General features: G+C 40.7%; 1 protein-coding gene across 4 annotated transcripts; it reads left to right on the plus strand.

Moving 5' to 3' along the window:
* The first annotated feature begins 328 nt into the window (after positions 1-328).
* On the plus strand, positions 329-16395 carry VEZF1 (vascular endothelial zinc finger 1). Of its 4 annotated transcripts, none has more exons than XM_007481829.3 (7): positions 329-533; positions 5426-6120; positions 6904-6967; positions 7985-8186; positions 9861-9992; positions 12332-12376; positions 12939-16395. In XM_007481829.3, exons 1-7 carry the CDS (start codon positions 501-503, stop codon positions 13364-13366), a joined length of 1599 nt encoding a protein of 532 aa, XP_007481891.1. In that variant the 5' UTR covers positions 329-500; the 3' UTR covers positions 13367-16395. The 4 variants fall into 4 exon arrangements, with proteins under 4 accessions (XP_007481891.1, XP_001363202.1, XP_007481892.1 ...); XM_007481830.3 differs by having other exon boundaries at positions 332-533; positions 8003-8186; XM_001363165.4 differs by lacking the exon at positions 12332-12376 and having other exon boundaries at positions 330-533; positions 8003-8186.
* The last annotated feature ends 222 nt before the right edge of the window (positions 16396-16617 follow it).

The following is a 16617-nucleotide window of genomic DNA, read 5'->3' on the forward strand; positions in this document are numbered from 1 at the left end:
GCGGCCGTCTGGCCTGCGCCCCACGGGGCAGCGCCAGACCCTGGCGTCCTCCATCTTCTCTCCTGAGCCTCCCCCTGCTCCCGCTGCCTGAGCCGCGGACCGCAGCATCCCACACCCCCGCGGGGGGGGACGCCGCGGCGCCTCCCCGCCCCCGGCCCCACCCCAGCCCCCCCGCCGGGGGCCCGACCCCCCAACCGGCAGCCCCCGAGGGCGCCCCGCTCGGGCGAGCGGGCGGCAGGGGGGCGCGGGCAGGGCAGCGGGGGTTGGGGGCGGCGGCGGCCCCGCCGGGGCTCCCCTCCCGCCCGCGCTCGCCGCCGCGGTGGTGCGTCCCGGAGGTTACCGGAAGTGGCCGCGCTCGGCGCTGCCATGTTGAGGAGCCGCCGCCGCTGCCGCCGCCGCCGCCGCCGCCGCCGCTTTGTTGTCGCCTCCTCCGGCTGAGGAGGCTCCCCAAGCGGGGGGAGCGGGGAGGAGGGGGCTCGGCCGCCGCCGCCGCTGCCGCCATGGAGGCCAACTGGACCGCGTTCCTGTTCCAGGTACTGGGGGCCCCCCCGGGGGGCGGGGGGGGCGCAGGGGGGCCGGGCCCCGGGCGGGTGGCGGGCGGGCGCTCCTCCTCCCCTCCTCCCCGCCCGCCCGCTTGCCTGCTTGCCTGCTTTGCCTGCCTGCCGGCTCCGCGCCCTGGCCCCGGCCGGGCCCCGGCCTCCCTAATCCCCCTTTGTTTTTCCGCCAGCCCGCCCGGGAGCCGCGGGGCGACCGAGGTGTGAGGAGGCGGCCTCCCGGGGCGCGAGGGTGTGTGTGCGTGTGCCGGGGCAGAGGGGGGGGCCCGCGGCCTGGGGGTGACCCCCGGGCCTCCCGCGGGCATTCACCCCCTTCCCCTCTCGCCCCGAAGGGGAAGGGAGGAGGTCGGCCCGCTGTCACCAGACCGGCGGCGGCCCGGGGAAGGGAAGGGCGCGCGTCTGTAGCGCCCCGGGACCCTAGGGGGGAGTGTAGACCTGGTGCCCCCCGTCCCCCATCCCGCCCAAGTTTCCCGACCCCTCTCTTTGACTCCCCCCCTTCTTTTGCTTGCTCTCCTTTCTCTCAGCTCTGTGATCCCTCTTTTTTGTTGCTACCCCCCCCACCCCTGCGCAGGCCATCTCCGAGTGTACAGGGGTTGTCCCCGGACCCCTTGGCTCCCCCTGTTCTTTTCCCTCCGGGGGCTTGCCTGTTGGAGGGGTTTGCTTTGGGCAGTGTCTGTGTCTCTGAACTTATCGACTGGATTTGAAATTGTCCTTTTACAAAAGCCCCTGCACCGGGACTTGACCGCAGCTGACACCCCCTTCCTCTCCCGCGTCTTTCCCTGCCGCCCCCTCCCCCCCATTCAGTCTAGGGAATCCCCACTGGGGGCCAAAGAAGGGAGGCCAGGGTCCTGGATGGAGCGACCCCCTCCTACTCCTACTGGAGCCCTTGTCTCTGACCGCGCACATTTCCTCTGACCCGGGGGAGCGCCAGAGAAAGAAAGGGAAGGAGACTGGGAAAGATCCAGCTTGCAAAGCCCCCAGATGAGTCACCCCTTGGGGTGTTTTTCTTCTCTTTCTTTCCCGAAGCCACCCGCTTTCCGCTAGAAACCGTGAAAGTCATTTGTATGGCCGATTTATTAACTGGCTTTACTTTGAAGGGGAGTGGGGGGGGGGAGAGTGGGGAAAAGAGTGATGCTGTTCGTTGGGGAAGCGAGATGATGACCCTGTTTGGATGCCCTGGGATGGATTTTTATTTATTTATTTTGCTGTTTCGTTCCAATTTTCAAACGAAGCGTTTAGTGGGCAGTTCTGATGAGCTCACTGGGAAACTTCGGAACAGAAAGAGGGCAGGAAACTCATCACTTTAAAGTGCGTTCCTCCCACTTCTGTTATTTTCCTCCTTTGAATAACTTCATGAAACCCCAGACTTCTAGAGCTCTTGAGCCCTTTTACTTAGTTAACTAGGAACGGATGTAGAATTTTTAATACATTTATTTTCTAAACCACTTTACCCACCTCAGTGGTCTTGATTTGAGAGTTTACCAGTTGTCTTTTTTTTTTTTAAGTATCTGATACCTGCAAAACTGTGTTTTTGTAGGTGGCTTAGATTTTTTTTTTTTTACTAAAGACTATAAACACAGGCTTCTTGAAATTGAAGTTTTCAAAATTCGGAAAAAGAAATTGTCTCCCACCGAATCTGATCTGTTTTTATTTTATTACATTGTAATAAGTTTGCTGGTGAATAATATATCCACATTTTAAAAAATATATAGTGAATATTTGTTAGAGGGAAAAAAATTAACTATCCAATGTCCAGGTTGGTGTTAAAGGTGGCAAATAATCTCTCCAAAAAAACCCTTTCAGACCTTCATTAAAAATGTGTTTAATAGACCTCTGGAGTAGTTTTGATATGATGAATGATTTAGATTGCTATATAAACTTAAGTGGAGATTGTAAACATAAGAAGGATCATGTATTTATTTTAAGGGGAAATCTCATGACTAATATTTATAAAGCTAATTGCTACTTATATATAATATTTGATATTTCAATGTCCTTGGAAAAGACATCATTGATTAACTATTGATATGTTTTATGTATTTTCATACATAAAATATCAGGTTTTGTTGTGTTTTTTTTTTAAGAAAATGATTCCATCTACCTCATAGGTGTGAGAGATAAATTTTTGATCCAGAATTTTCATATAGCTCTCATTAAATTTTGAAAAAGCTGATTTAATATAGATTTGGAGAGATAGTTGAGTAGATATTGAAAATATTCCAGAAATTTCTATTGAAAAGTATTGAATATATCTACCCTGTTTGGATTTTAAATGATTTCCATTGAGGAAATGAAGGAGTAAATTACATTGTTTGTTTCCATTAGCATATTATCACATTTATATTTTAAAACAATTTAACACCTGCTTACTTTCCAGATACAGGATAGAAAGTGAAAGCCATAGCTGTTAAAATGTTTGATGGATGATTCTCCTAACAGGACATTCAAGATATGACTCACTGATGCTAATTTGTTTCAGTACAAAATCTTTTACCCTCTGGCACTGGAGATTTCACGGTGCCATATCCTACCACCCTGAGTGATGAAATAACATTTTTTTTTTCTGGCCAACACAAGAGGAGGAAAGCTCAGGCAGGGTTAAAAGCACTACAATTAAATGGGATGGGGGAAAAAAATCAAACAACTTTTGATTCAATGATGATCCTAGTCAAATAAAAGCCTGCCTACAGATGGATTTTTTTTTTTTAACTGTACTTTACCAGACTCGGGCAGCAATTGTTGCTTTAGTTTGTCTCTACCTCCGATACAGGGAGTGTGGTGGGAGGTGGGTGGGAGGTGGCAGTACTTTCATTAAGAAGATTTCCTATAGAAAATCTTGGAAATCAAGAAGTGAATCCTTCAATAGTAAGGACATTCTTGATAATTTCATTTGAGAAATAATCAAGGGAACTCTTAAGACCCTAGTAAAAGTGAGCTTCAGCAGTTCTGTGAAAATATTTACTTGGATATCTATATCGATAAAATAGTACTAAGTGCTTTTAGTGCTCAACTATCCTAATGGTTCTTTAGTATTGAAAAATGCCTCCAAACTGTCTGAACCTTGTCCAAAAGATCTGCATTCTCTACTGTCTTATCTGTCAGCTGGCTTTGAAATTGTGTATCTTGACCTATCTTCAAATATTAACTATTTGTATACTGTATATGAATTTGGGAATCTTAGAGTTTGGGAAATGGGTAGAATTAGACTATGCATCTCTTTAGACTATTTTCAATGTCACCCAATGAGATTCTTAAATCTCATAGAGACCAAGAGAAACTTCATAAAAAAGTATGCAGTAATTCAGTACGAACACTAAGTCCAGAGATGCCTTGAACTGAAGTACATACAAAGTTTCTGAGAGCTTCCCAGGACTCAGACAGAGGGAGGTGAAGTCAAAGGTACTAAACCTGCTAACTGAAATTAAGTCTGTGGATAATCACACTGTATGGTCATGTGGGACACTGATTTTAAGTTTAGCTGTGTTCTCTTCAAGTAAACTGGGAGTGATAGTAGGTATTCTTATCCTTTGGGGAGAAATTGTATGCATGCATATGAATGTGTGATTACTTGTCCTTGGTTTTCTGTCCTGTAGGAGGCTAGCTAAATGACTGCAGGATTTGTGATTGTAGGGTAAAGGAAGGATAAATAAGCTTCTAAAGTCAGACTGTGGGAAAAGGCCTAGGATACTGTGCTTGAACTTTTTAGGGTCTTTAACTCTGGTTACTTGTGTCCTCCTAGGATTGTGAAAACATAAACTTTGGGGTTTGGGACCATTGCCTCAGACTCGGATAATTTTTGGAAAAGGGAAAATTTTTAGAAAAACAATTTCAGGAATTAACCCATCATATCCTAAAGAATTTGTTAATATGGAAGTACTGTGACCTCAAAACCAGTATCATAACACAAATGCCAACAAGGTCATCCATAAGGGAAAATTGGGATGTGTAGTTGATGGCAATTTCTAGGAAGCCTGTTAAATCCATAGTTTTGGGGGAAGATTGTTTTTTGGGGGAATGGTGGGATGGGAAGGAATGTACATTAGAACAACATACTTGTCTAATATTTTAACAAAAGCAAGAACTGTTGGAGAAATACAGGCTTATAGGGGAAATTAAACATTTTTTTTTCCTTTAACCTGTCTGACAATTAAGTGATTTGGACAATCAGTTTAGTACAACTTTAGGAAGTGGACTTATCTAGCATCAGGTGAATTAAAGAATAGTTGGAAGTACTCTGCTGACAGATACACTACAGGTTGTACCATAACAGGCTTAATTTCAACCCAGTCTCTGGTAGGGTTAAGGGAAATTTTAAAAGTAAAGTTATTACAACTAATATACTTAGAACACTGGATTCTATTCATTGCTTAGCAATAACAGCTCTTTTGCTTAATCACTCAGGATTTTCTGGTGAAAAAAGAGGAGACTTGAGCCATTCCTCCCCTAATTAATTCATAAGTGGATGCTTCTGTTGTGTTTTACATTTCATTGAGAGGCTAAGTATATGTCTGTAGTGTCATTTTTTTTTTGGATAAGTTATTTAAACTTGGCTTCAGTAATGACAGAATAATGCAAAGGGATTTTACAGTGAATGCATCCCATCTGAACTAAGGTAGTCTGGTAGGTGAGTCAGCTGTTTAAAATCGAACAGTCTCAGCACAGGAATGGCAAAAATCTGTGTTTTGTATGGTGACTTAAATGTTATGTGCTGGGTTCTTTGAGTTACTGCAAGTTTGCTTAACCCCTGTTACAGAAAGTATGCTTTCAAGGTCTTCCATTTGTTTTCTTGGGTTTGTGTTGTCCGGAGCATGTTGAATTTTGAAGGCTGCTATGAGTGGTTGTGTTTCTTAAGTGTAAATGTTTGGTTTTAGGCCCACGAAGCCTCCCATCACCAACAGCAGGCAGCACAGAACAGCTTGCTGCCCCTCCTGAGCTCTGCTGTGGAGCCCCCTGATCAGAAGCCGTTGCTTCCATTACCAATAACTCAGAAACCTCAGGCACCACCAGAAACATTAAAGGATGCCATTGGGATTAAAAAAGAAAAACCTAAAACCTCCTTTGTGTGCACTTACTGCAGTAAAGCTTTCAGGGACAGCTACCACCTGAGGCGCCATGAATCCTGCCACACTGGGATAAAGTTAGTGTCACGGTCAAAGAAAACCCCTACTACGGTGGTACCCCTTATTTCTACCATCGCTGGAGACAACAGCCGAACTTCGTTGGTCTCAACCATTGCAGGCATCTTGTCAACAGTCACTACATCTTCCTCTGGCACTAACCCTAGCAGCAGTGCCACTTCCACTGTTATGCCAGTGACACAGACAGTCAAGAAGCCCAGTAAACCAGTCAAGAAGAACCATGCTTGCGAGATGTGTGGGAAGGCCTTCAGAGATGTCTACCACCTTAACCGGCACAAGCTCTCTCATTCAGATGAGAAGCCCTTTGAATGTCCTATTTGCAATCAACGCTTCAAGAGGAAGGATCGGATGACTTACCATGTGAGGTCTCATGAAGGAGGCATCACCAAACCATATACTTGCAGTGTTTGTGGGAAAGGCTTCTCGAGGTACTGGGGTTTTTTTCTTTTTAAAGTTATGTTCTCAGTGGACTTCATTTTTGTCTCCCAGAAGATGGTGGGGAGGGATGGTTATTTTAATAATGGGTATGGGCAAGCTTGTATTACTGCACAAAATTGGTGATAGGTACTGAGATCTTATATCTCTAGGTCACTGGCTCCAATTTGGTTCAGTTGAAAGGTGGTCAACATCTTATTTTGTTTAGGAAGTGCTCTGGTGCACTCAGCCCTGAATTTAGCAGAAAGGCATAAATTGCCCTGGTAATTGAATGTCTGGGTAGAGGAGTTACAGACTCTACAAACCAAGGAAGTATTTCTTCAAAGGTGGGGGATTCTTGCTAGCTTTTTATAAGGTACATGGGAAAACATTTCTTACCTACTGTCTGAGTGCTGAGCCTTTCACTCATTTTGATTAGATATGATGAATTCTAAGGCCCCTTCCAAATCTAAAGTCCTATGGTCTTATTTTTAAAATTCTTTACAATTAATATAGTTATATCATTCCAGTCACATTATTAGGGCTACAATTTTGGCCATATTTTAACTGTGGGCAGTAAGATTTAGTGTAATTTGGTATTGGAGAGGAGATAATCTTCTCAGGTAAAAAGGGAAAGTTTTTCTTTTCTATGTGAAAGGAAGGTAATTAATGCTGTCAACTTTCTTTAAACTACATATACCACTTCTCCCTCTCTCTCCAAAGGCAAAAGGCATATAAGCATCACAGCTGGTACCATCTCTGTATTTCATTACATGTTATACCTTTCTCCTTCACAGGCCAGACCACTTAAGCTGTCATGTAAAACATGTCCATTCAACAGAGAGACCCTTCAAATGCCAAGTAAGAGTTAAAATGACTTAATCTTAGTATATCACTTAATGCACATGATCCAGAAAGTATAAGCCAGTTCCATCTCTCACATTCAGAATGGTTTGGAAATTGTCAACTTGAATAATGTGGTCTGTTTTAAATGCTAAGTTTAGTTTTTTTAAAAAGGACAGTTTCTATTTCTGTGGTATAAGACCTTTTTAAAAAATTGAAATATTTTTACCTTTGTCAAGCAATTGTCCCTTTACCTTTTTTTTTTTTAAACTCCTTACCTTCTGTCTTAGTATGAGTTCTAAGACAGAAGAGCAGTAAAGGCTAGGCAGTCAGAGTCAGTTAAAGGACTTGCCTGGTGCCATAGTGCTAGGAAGTATCTGGGGTCAGATTTGAACCTAGGTTCTCCCAACTCCAGGCCTGGCACTTCATCCACAGTGCTACCTAGCTATACCCCTTGTCCTTTTAACAATACTGTGCTCTTAAAAAGGTCAGTTTGTATTTGATTAAGAAGACTATGAAGAGTTTGAAATAAATTTCTGAGTTGATAGCTAAGATTTGTTAGGAAATAACATGAATTGTCTTCAAATTTTTGTCACTGGTTCTTATCAGGTTTTAAAAAATATTCCTTTTGGACTATTGTGAGAGGTTGTTTGATAATATCTAATGACTTTGTGTAACAATAAAAATTATTAAAAAATTAAATACTGAAAGCTAAAGCAAAAGACTTTTTAGACATTAGTTCTAGTTTGTTGCTGAAAGTCTTTGACTTAATGTTATTGATATCACTACAAATTGGTTGGAATAAGTACAAATTATTTGAATTCAAGGAAAGATCCAAAAGATTAATTTTTTTCCCCTTTCCCTGAAATGGAAGAGACTTAGCATCCACAAAAGAGTTAAAATCACCATTCATAAGACACAAATAAACAAAATTTTAATAGTTCTATCTGTTTGAATAATGTGGGAATAGTGACACATAGATAGTACAGAATACTTCGAAATGAGTGGAACAGGATAGTCTATATTTAAAAAAAGTTTTCCTCCCTCATGCAGACATGCACTGCTGCCTTTGCCACCAAAGACAGACTACGGACACATATGGTTCGCCATGAAGGAAAGGTATCTTGTAATATCTGTGGTAAACTTCTGAGTGCAGCGTATATCACCAGCCACTTAAAGACACATGGGCAGAGCCAAAGTATCAACTGTAATACATGTAAACAAGGCATCAATAAAAGTAAGTGAAACTTTCTTATGCTGTAATATTTTGCATTGATTTTTTTTAATGTACCAAAGATGTTTAAATCATGTTTTGAATTCCTTATTCTTGGTCAACTTTAGTATTTTCAATTTTTATTGAAACCTCTCAGGGTGCTTCAAAAGAAGAGCATTTGACATTTCCAATATCTATACAAGAAACACTGGATTAGAAACTCCATTACTTTCAAATCTTAATATTTGTCTACATTGATTTGCAAGCCTCATTTGTTATGTATGTCCATGCTAGAACTAGCAGAATTGTTTGATGACTCTTTTCCAGTGAATCATTTTTCCCCAGGACTGGAATGAAAAGTCCTAATGTATTGCAACTCAGAAAGCAAAAAGTGACTGTTGTCTCACTGCTTTTCCCCTTTAGTTCCCTCATGATTGTTTAAAATAAAGAATTTCCAAAATATTTATATTCATCACTACCTAGTTGCATTAATGTGATAGCCTTTAAAAAATAACCTTAAAAGTAAACTAAAGCTCTGGAAGTACTTTTTTCTTCTTTTAAAATTTGTTTTCTAAGTGAACTTAAAAATGTCTCCCCAAAGATATGGAAGACTCCTTTTCTGACTCTGTCTCTCTCCTTAGAATGGGTGTAGGCAGGCAAGCAGAGCTGGATTACCAGAGATTGTAATAGAACTAAGCTCTCATACCTCCAGGTCAAGTTTGGCTCAACTAAAAAGTTATGACAAAACCATTTCCATCCTCAAACTAGTAAAGATATGGAGTTTCTTACCCAGTTAAAGAAAAGTGAAACAAATTTACTTGTCAGACTCAGGGATTAATCTTTCCCTTGCATAGATTATTGATGATATTTCTTGCTGCTGCAGTATACTGTTGAGTAATTTTACATTTATACAGGCTTTTTCCCTTTAATATCTCTTGTCATTTGAAATAGAACTTTGTATCATATTTGAGTTACTCAACAAAAACAACAAATCCTCAAAAGATAGATGATTAAAAATTAGTGAAATGCTTCATATGTATATTAAATTTGGCTAACTTCTTTTAAAAACCTATACAGAGTGAATAAATCAGATTAAGCATTTTTTAATTTTCTAGTGGTATTTTAAAGTTTAACTTTTAATGCATTTCATTATGGTCAAACAAGAGCATAGTTAAATCTTTGGATGATGTGCTTTCTCACAACAATTGTTATTAAATTCCCTTTAAAAGACATCAGTATTTTGAAATAGTAAGGAGTTGGGGTTTTTTTTTAATTGTTTGGTCTGGGTTTCTCCAATGTCTCTGCTCTCCTGTTTTGTGTTTGTTTCTTATTGACTGGTGTGGTCAATAGTCTTAGAAGAGAAGACCTTTAAAGGGAGCTATCTAAATAAACTGCAAAGATCATGAAGAGTAATGTAAGTGGATATTCGTGTCCAACTTAGAGTGGAGAGAAATTATCTGTTCCCAAGCAGAAGAGTGGTAAAGACTAAGCTATGGAAGGTCTAGTGATTTGCCAGGGTCACACAGGTAGGATGTGTCCAAGGCCAGATCTGAACCCAGGACCTCTCCCATCTCTAGGTGTGGCTCTATCCACTGAGCCACCTAGCTGTCCCTAAGAGTGTCTCTTTAGGAGTTTTGAAACAAAACAAAGCTTTTCAAGGTGAATTTTATGTTTTGTGTTTGTATTTGATTGGAATAGCATGCATGAATGAAGAGACCAGCAACCAGAAGCAGCAGCAACAGCAGCAGCAACAGCATGTGACCAGCTGGCCAGGGAAGCAGGTAGAGACACTGAGATTGTGGGAAGAAGCTGTCAAGGCAAGGAAGAAAGGTAAGAAGAGGTTTTTTTTTGTCATTTTATGGTTAGATAGGAAAATGTTTTATCTTGGTATGTCAAATAATCATTATAAGAGACAATGTATAACTAAAAGTGATAAGTTTGTGGACTGTAAAACATGATAGGCAAAAAAAAATCTGGTAAAGTTTTGTTGTTGACAATAAAGTATCTCAATAATTTTTTTCCTTATTGGAAAACTAGAATCTCTTTATATCTTTCTTGATTTCTTTGGTCTATGTGTTTTATAAATTTAGAGACAAATTTCTTCCTTGGATAGATACTCAGTCTTCTTTTTTGTTACCTAAAACCAGAATTTAGCCATTAATATCCTTGCATTTTTAACTACTTCTTTCTTGCAAAAAAATTTTCATTTTTAGTGTTGGGTGGCACATCATTTTTGTGCCTTTATCAGCCACTGGATAATTCATTTCCTTTGAGTCCCATTTTTCCACTCTATCCCTTCCTGTTCTGGCCTCTGCATCTTTTCTCTGCTTCCCCCAACGACCATAGTGCTGATTTCTTTCCTCTCTATGGTTTATGTTAATTTATTCAGTGAGGCTCTAGGATCAACATAAAATATTCCTTCGTTCAAAAGTTTATTGTAATAGCTGAAAAATTGAGAATCATTTGCTTTTTCTCTTATGTATATCATGTTAAAGAATCAGTTCAAGTACCAATTGCTCAGCATAGCCTGTTAGCTTTCTGGTCACAATGCTGACTTCTTATCTGGCATGGAGCTGCTTCAGAGAAGCATATTTGTCAGCATATCTCCAATTTCTGGTATATTTCCCCTCTCCCTCGTGGCAGGTTTATAAACTCTTGTTACTGACTTTCCTCGAATCCCCATGACTTTGAATTTCTTAGAAATCTCCCATATATGTTGCTCCACTGTCATATCCTGGGTCCTGTAGTTCCTTTCATCCTTTTGTGTAGGGTGGCTACTCTCCCTTCTCTCAGACCCCTTCTAAACAGTTGATTATTTCACTAAAGATAGTGGGAATCATAACCTTTTTCATACAGCCAATGGCAGTGAAGAAAAAGAATGCAGCCTTCCAGACAGGGCTTCCTCAAGGGCTACTTGTTCCTGTCTTCCAAATGTAATTATTTGTCATTTTTTTGACAAATTGCTAGTGAGGGAAATAGATGAGTTGGGGGTGGGGGAAGAATATTCTATGATAATGAATACAAGTATTATAAAGGGGCTGTTTGCTTATTAGTTGAAATGATATTCACAGAGCATTTTATTTAGAGGCCAGGAATCTTAAGTGTTAAATCAAGTCATATTAAAGGGATACTGTCAGGTATAAGTGATAAAGACCCCAAAAAGTATTTTGGGGAGGACAATATCAGAGAGAAGCCATCTTCATTAGCTATGTAATCACCACCTTTTCTGCTAGATATTGTGTTTCACTTTGCTTATATAATAATAACTCAACTGTTTAGGCTCATCCTTTGACACCCCCCCCCCAACAAAATGCTATTGTGTTCCCATTTACTGTACACTTCTCATTGAAAAGGCCCATAGATGGCAGAAAGCTCTGTATCCCTGTTCAATTTTGTAATATTTGCCAGAGTAAGGGAACCTTGATAAGTTTAGGACTTAAACTAAATTGAGAGTATCCCTTTAAGTACTGGAGCAAAAAAACATAATAAAGTGTGTAGAGAATTTGTGCAGACGGTATAGAATTAACCAGGGAATAGTTGCTATTAACTGTTTCATGGATGAAGCATCCATGCTACAAATAACCTGGCCCACTTGTGGAGCAAGTATATAAATACCAAATTTAGCTTCAAATTCATTTTAGTTCAGTCTATCCTTTTTCATTTTGTTAGCCACATCACTGGCAGCCCTTCCCCTTCCCCCCACTGTCCCTCTTAGGAGTTCTGTACTATGGCTAACCAGCAGGTGGTGCTGATTTTTGTGGGGGCAGTGGTGGGATTATCTTCCAAGGGAAAGTGTCCAGCCACAGCTCGATGAGGGAAGGACCAGGAACCCTCCAGCTCACTGAAGGGTCTCCTTGTTCTGGCCACTGGTTAACCCTTTTCTGTCTTCTTGATGATATGTGTAATATGTGTAAATATATTGTGTTACAACTAAACTAGCTGGTTAAGTTAACATAGATATAAGATAGGAGATGGGAGTGGGGTGGGAGAGGGAGTGGGGCATAGATCTAAGGGTGAAGGTTGTTTTTTTTTTAAATCATAGTTAAGAAACTTATTGTAATCTAGAGTTATTTAGCAGAAATGATTTTTCTAAGACTGAAATAAGCAGATAATTACTGAAATAGCTTTGCTTATCAGTCCCTAATAACGGCTTTTTAAAACCTTCACAGAATGTCAGTTCACCTTTGAGAAGGCTATAGAGTACGTACCATTCGGTATGTACACACTCTCTCCACTACTTACAATGTGCCTCATGAGAGGATTTTTCTGATTGTACGATACTGTGTAACCAACGGCCCAGCTCTGTGTAAACCAGCCCCTCTCGACTGCTGGTGGTTGGCTCTTCCCAGGAAAGCGTTTAGAATTCAGAGGAACTGCATGAAGTGATAGTGAGAATACTTAGCCCTACTGTGGTGCTTCTGCCCCACAGAGTGCCATGCAGACGTTAACTGATCCTCACACCACCACTGTGAGGTAGGTAAGTAAGTTTGATTCCCCCCTTGTGGGGGGAAACCTAGACTGAGAGGCTGAGCAACTTGCCCAAGTCCTAGAGGGAGTTAGTATGAGAGATAAGATTAGTACTCTGGAATTCCTGCCTACCCAGCCCTGTGCTCAGAAGGCATCTCTGTCATATTGACATCTTGGTTGGAAAAAAAAAGTTATTATTTAACTTATTAAATATTTTGTGACTTTTCATTTTTTTTAAATATTCAGATTTTTTTGAAATTTAATTCATGATTTTGAGAGTCTAAAGTCCTTTTCATTTTCTCATTTTAGAAGCTGCTAACCTGTGCCAAACTTCCACGGCTGCTACAACACCTGTGACTCTTACTACTCCATTCAATATAACTTCCTCTGTGTCGTCTGGGACGATGTCAAACCCAGTCACAGTGGCAGCTGCAATGAGCATGAGAAGTCCAGTAAATGTTTCAAGTGCAGTTAATATAACCAGCCCAATGAACATAGGGCATCCTGTAACTATAACCAGTCCACTATCCATGACCTCTCCACTAACACTCACCACCCCAGTCAACCTCCCCACCCCAGTCACTGCCCCAGTGAATATAGCACACCCAGTCACTATCACATCCCCAATGAACCTACCCACACCAATGACATTAGCTGCCCCACTAAATATAGCAATGAGACCTGTAGAGAGCATGCCTTTCTTACCCCAAGCTTTGCCCACGTCACCACCTTGGTAAGCAGTGTTATTAAAAAAAAAAAAAGTTAAAGCAAATATTTACCAGCAACATTTTTTTAGTTTATTAAAGCAAAAGGCAAACCAAGAAATTGGGGGGTCTTATTACACTAGTTAATAAAAGCCTAAGTAGCATTTTTCTCCAACTTGGGATTTTTCAAAGTAAGGTATGTAAAGTGATCACTGGACCACTTCCATTTCAAAAGGTTTTTCCTTTAACTCACAGCAATGTTGAAACAGGATAGTAGTTCATTAATGAAATACCACAAATAAAAACAGACATATGAAGTGAAACACACATGTGCAAAAAGCAGTTTTTATCCCAGAAATTATTCTGACTAGGAAATCATTTTGCTTTAAACACTAGCAGAACTCTTTGTCTCCCAAATAGGGTGGATGGCCGATTTTTAACCTGCCACTTCTAAATCCACTTATTGAGAGCTAGTGTAGAATTATCTATGTTTAATGTTTTTATGAATAAATGCATTACATTGTCATAATAAAATGCATTTCAGAGAATATGCATTTTACCTTTGGGAATATGTTAATTTCAGGCAGAATTCCCTATGGGAAAGGTGATACCAGCTCTGATATGCAAAGCATATGATAATTTATCATTCTAACTTCAACATATAATAGGGATTGTGACCTGATATTTGGAGATGTAAATATTGCTCAGCATATTAATCCTGATGGAGTATAGCATTGTAGTTGACTTTTTAAAAAAACAAAAAATAAAAAAAAGACAAAAACAAAAATTGTGTTTGGTTAGGAAAGGCCGCTACTGACAGAGGAGGAGACAAAAGTATGCGGACAGGTAGGCTCCTAGCCTAGCTAGACCTCTGGGGCTCTTATTCAAGAGCCAAGGAGTACTTTGAAATACTTAAGAAATATTGCTTTAAAATTGGAAGACGCTGGAGGCACTTAGATGTGATGTATATGCCCCTCTCTCTCCCAATCAGAACCTGTTGATATTGCAACAGGGACAGATGTGTTAGTTGCTCACTAGAAGTTTTGTCTTATATTAAATTGTATACAGTTTTTATTCTAACCACTAACTAGGTAGTATGCCCCTTCAGGACAAGCAGAGTGTCATTTTTTTTTTAATTTCTCTTTCCCTATTTTCTTAATCAAGTGTTGTGCAGATCTGTTGACTTTTGTAAATATTTACATCATCATCATTTTTCCCCCTTAAATTTTTTGTTTAAAGAAAACACTTCTATCAACTTTGTAGTGTTTTCAGGGAGGCAGCTGTCTGAGCTCCCTGCAGAAACCCTGCAATGATCACACACGTTGAGACATGTGCTTTTTGTTTCTTAGCAGAATTTTTTTTCTGTACATAAGGTAGAAACCAAAAGCTAGGAAAACAAGATACTCTTTAGACCATCATGCCACACATTCATGTTTTAAAAACATTGTTTAAAAGAAAATCCAAAACCAAGTCTCTACACGATCTTTTTTTTAAGTTGCAATTTGTGTGTGTTTTGTTTTTTTGTTTTTAATCTTGCAGTTGAGAGAAATGGAAATTAGTTGTGTTAATCTTGCAGAATGTTTGCAGGACTATCAAACTGGACGACTTCCGTTTGTACCCCTCTGTGTCAGTCCAAACATCAAAATACCTTGCTTTCTGAGGCAGACTTCCTACATCAGGGACAGGTATCTGTGTCATTATTCAAAACAGTTCTAGGGGGTTGAACTACATAGTAAAAAAAATAAAATAAAATAAAATAATAGAACTTAGTGTAAAATAATTTTATAAATGATCTTTTGTACTTTAGGACATTAAATTGTACAACTTTTGTATATATAAAAGCTTAGGAACTTTCTGTTTAGCAGGAAGGCAACACATTCCTACACTTTTAATGTATATGTTTGTTATAATGTCCATGTAAACATATGCCCTATGTTTGTGCCTTTTTAATTAGTTTGTCTCAATAAACAAAATGTAGAGAAAAATATGTAGCTATGACTTTGTTACAACTGTTCTTATCCACAGTTCAAAGATCTGTTTGTTTTTGATATGTAGAGCATTACGTATGGACTACTGGAAGGACTAGAGCAGGGAAGGCCCATGTCCAGTCTTGCTGAGGCATGGAATGGGCTGCCCGATGGCCACACCTGGGGAGGAAGCTCAAGTCTCAGCATGCAGTCCAGCAGCTAGGATCTGGCTCTGCCTGCTGGGATCTCTTAACTTTTATATGGCAGTCCTCCCCCGGGAAAGGAGATTTGGGGAGGGAAGCTGGAAATGCCTCTAATAATCCATGAAGCCTCAGGCTTCCTTGAGAATGGCCCCCAGGTAGCAGTCCTCAGTTGGGAAAGGGTTGGGCCCCCCTGGGCTAGAATGTGGTCATTTGAACCCTGAGAGTATTAGTTCTTTTAAAGAAAAAAGTGGAGATATTTACTAGAAATGATTGTTTTATCAACTCATTGTATAATAAACAGGAGTGAGACTTCATTGTATGACTTCAGTTAAAATGCTATTTCGTATGCACTCTTTATTCACTTAAGCTTGTCGGCAATAATAAAACCACATTGTGTCTTTTTGGGGGACTGGGAGAGGCAAAGGTGGGGTAGGCTGGAGAGCATGAAGAAGGGGGTTGGATGCACAGAGAAGGGGATGAAGGGCCATATGATGGAATTTGCCTGTGTCTTGGTGCCCGAGTTGAGTTTCTACTGTAAATGAACTGACTCAACTGAGGAACTAAGGCCTGTCCAACAGTGTTCTATGAGAAGGCAGTGTGTGTTCTTCCTTTTGGGTTGTAACCTAGTTGAGCTCCCCTTTATCAGATTGGCAGCTAAACAGTTGTATTAGATAATCCTCAAATCTGACATCCAGCTTGTTACGCTCTAGGGCTTGCTGCTTGGCCTGTGATCGCTTTTTATTGTGTATCCATTTCCCTCCTAAGGTGTGCTTCTAAATGAAGGTTTCTATGTACGCAGATGATGATTTTACTTGTCAATACCAGCACTGTATTACTAACATGCAAAATACTGCAAATTTATTTTGACAAATTAAAGTTAACCAGTCACAAATGTCATGGATTGCTTAATACCTCAGAAGCTTCATTACTTGAATAGGATGGAGAGAAACTTTGAAGCATGACTTCTCAAGGCATGAATGAATTCTAATTGGGAGGAGGGGGGCGGAACAAAAGGGGTTTGTGGGACCTGGCTCCTCAAAATTGTTGTGATGCCCCAAGGGAAGGAGCATTGGTCTTCAGACTGGGGAGAGGCCCTCTCCAAGATTGCCCTGGA

Source organism: Monodelphis domestica, chromosome 2 (genome assembly GCF_027887165.1).
Source record: "Monodelphis domestica isolate mMonDom1 chromosome 2, mMonDom1.pri, whole genome shotgun sequence".
NCBI classification, from domain to species: Eukaryota; Metazoa; Chordata; class Mammalia; order Didelphimorphia; family Didelphidae; genus Monodelphis; species Monodelphis domestica.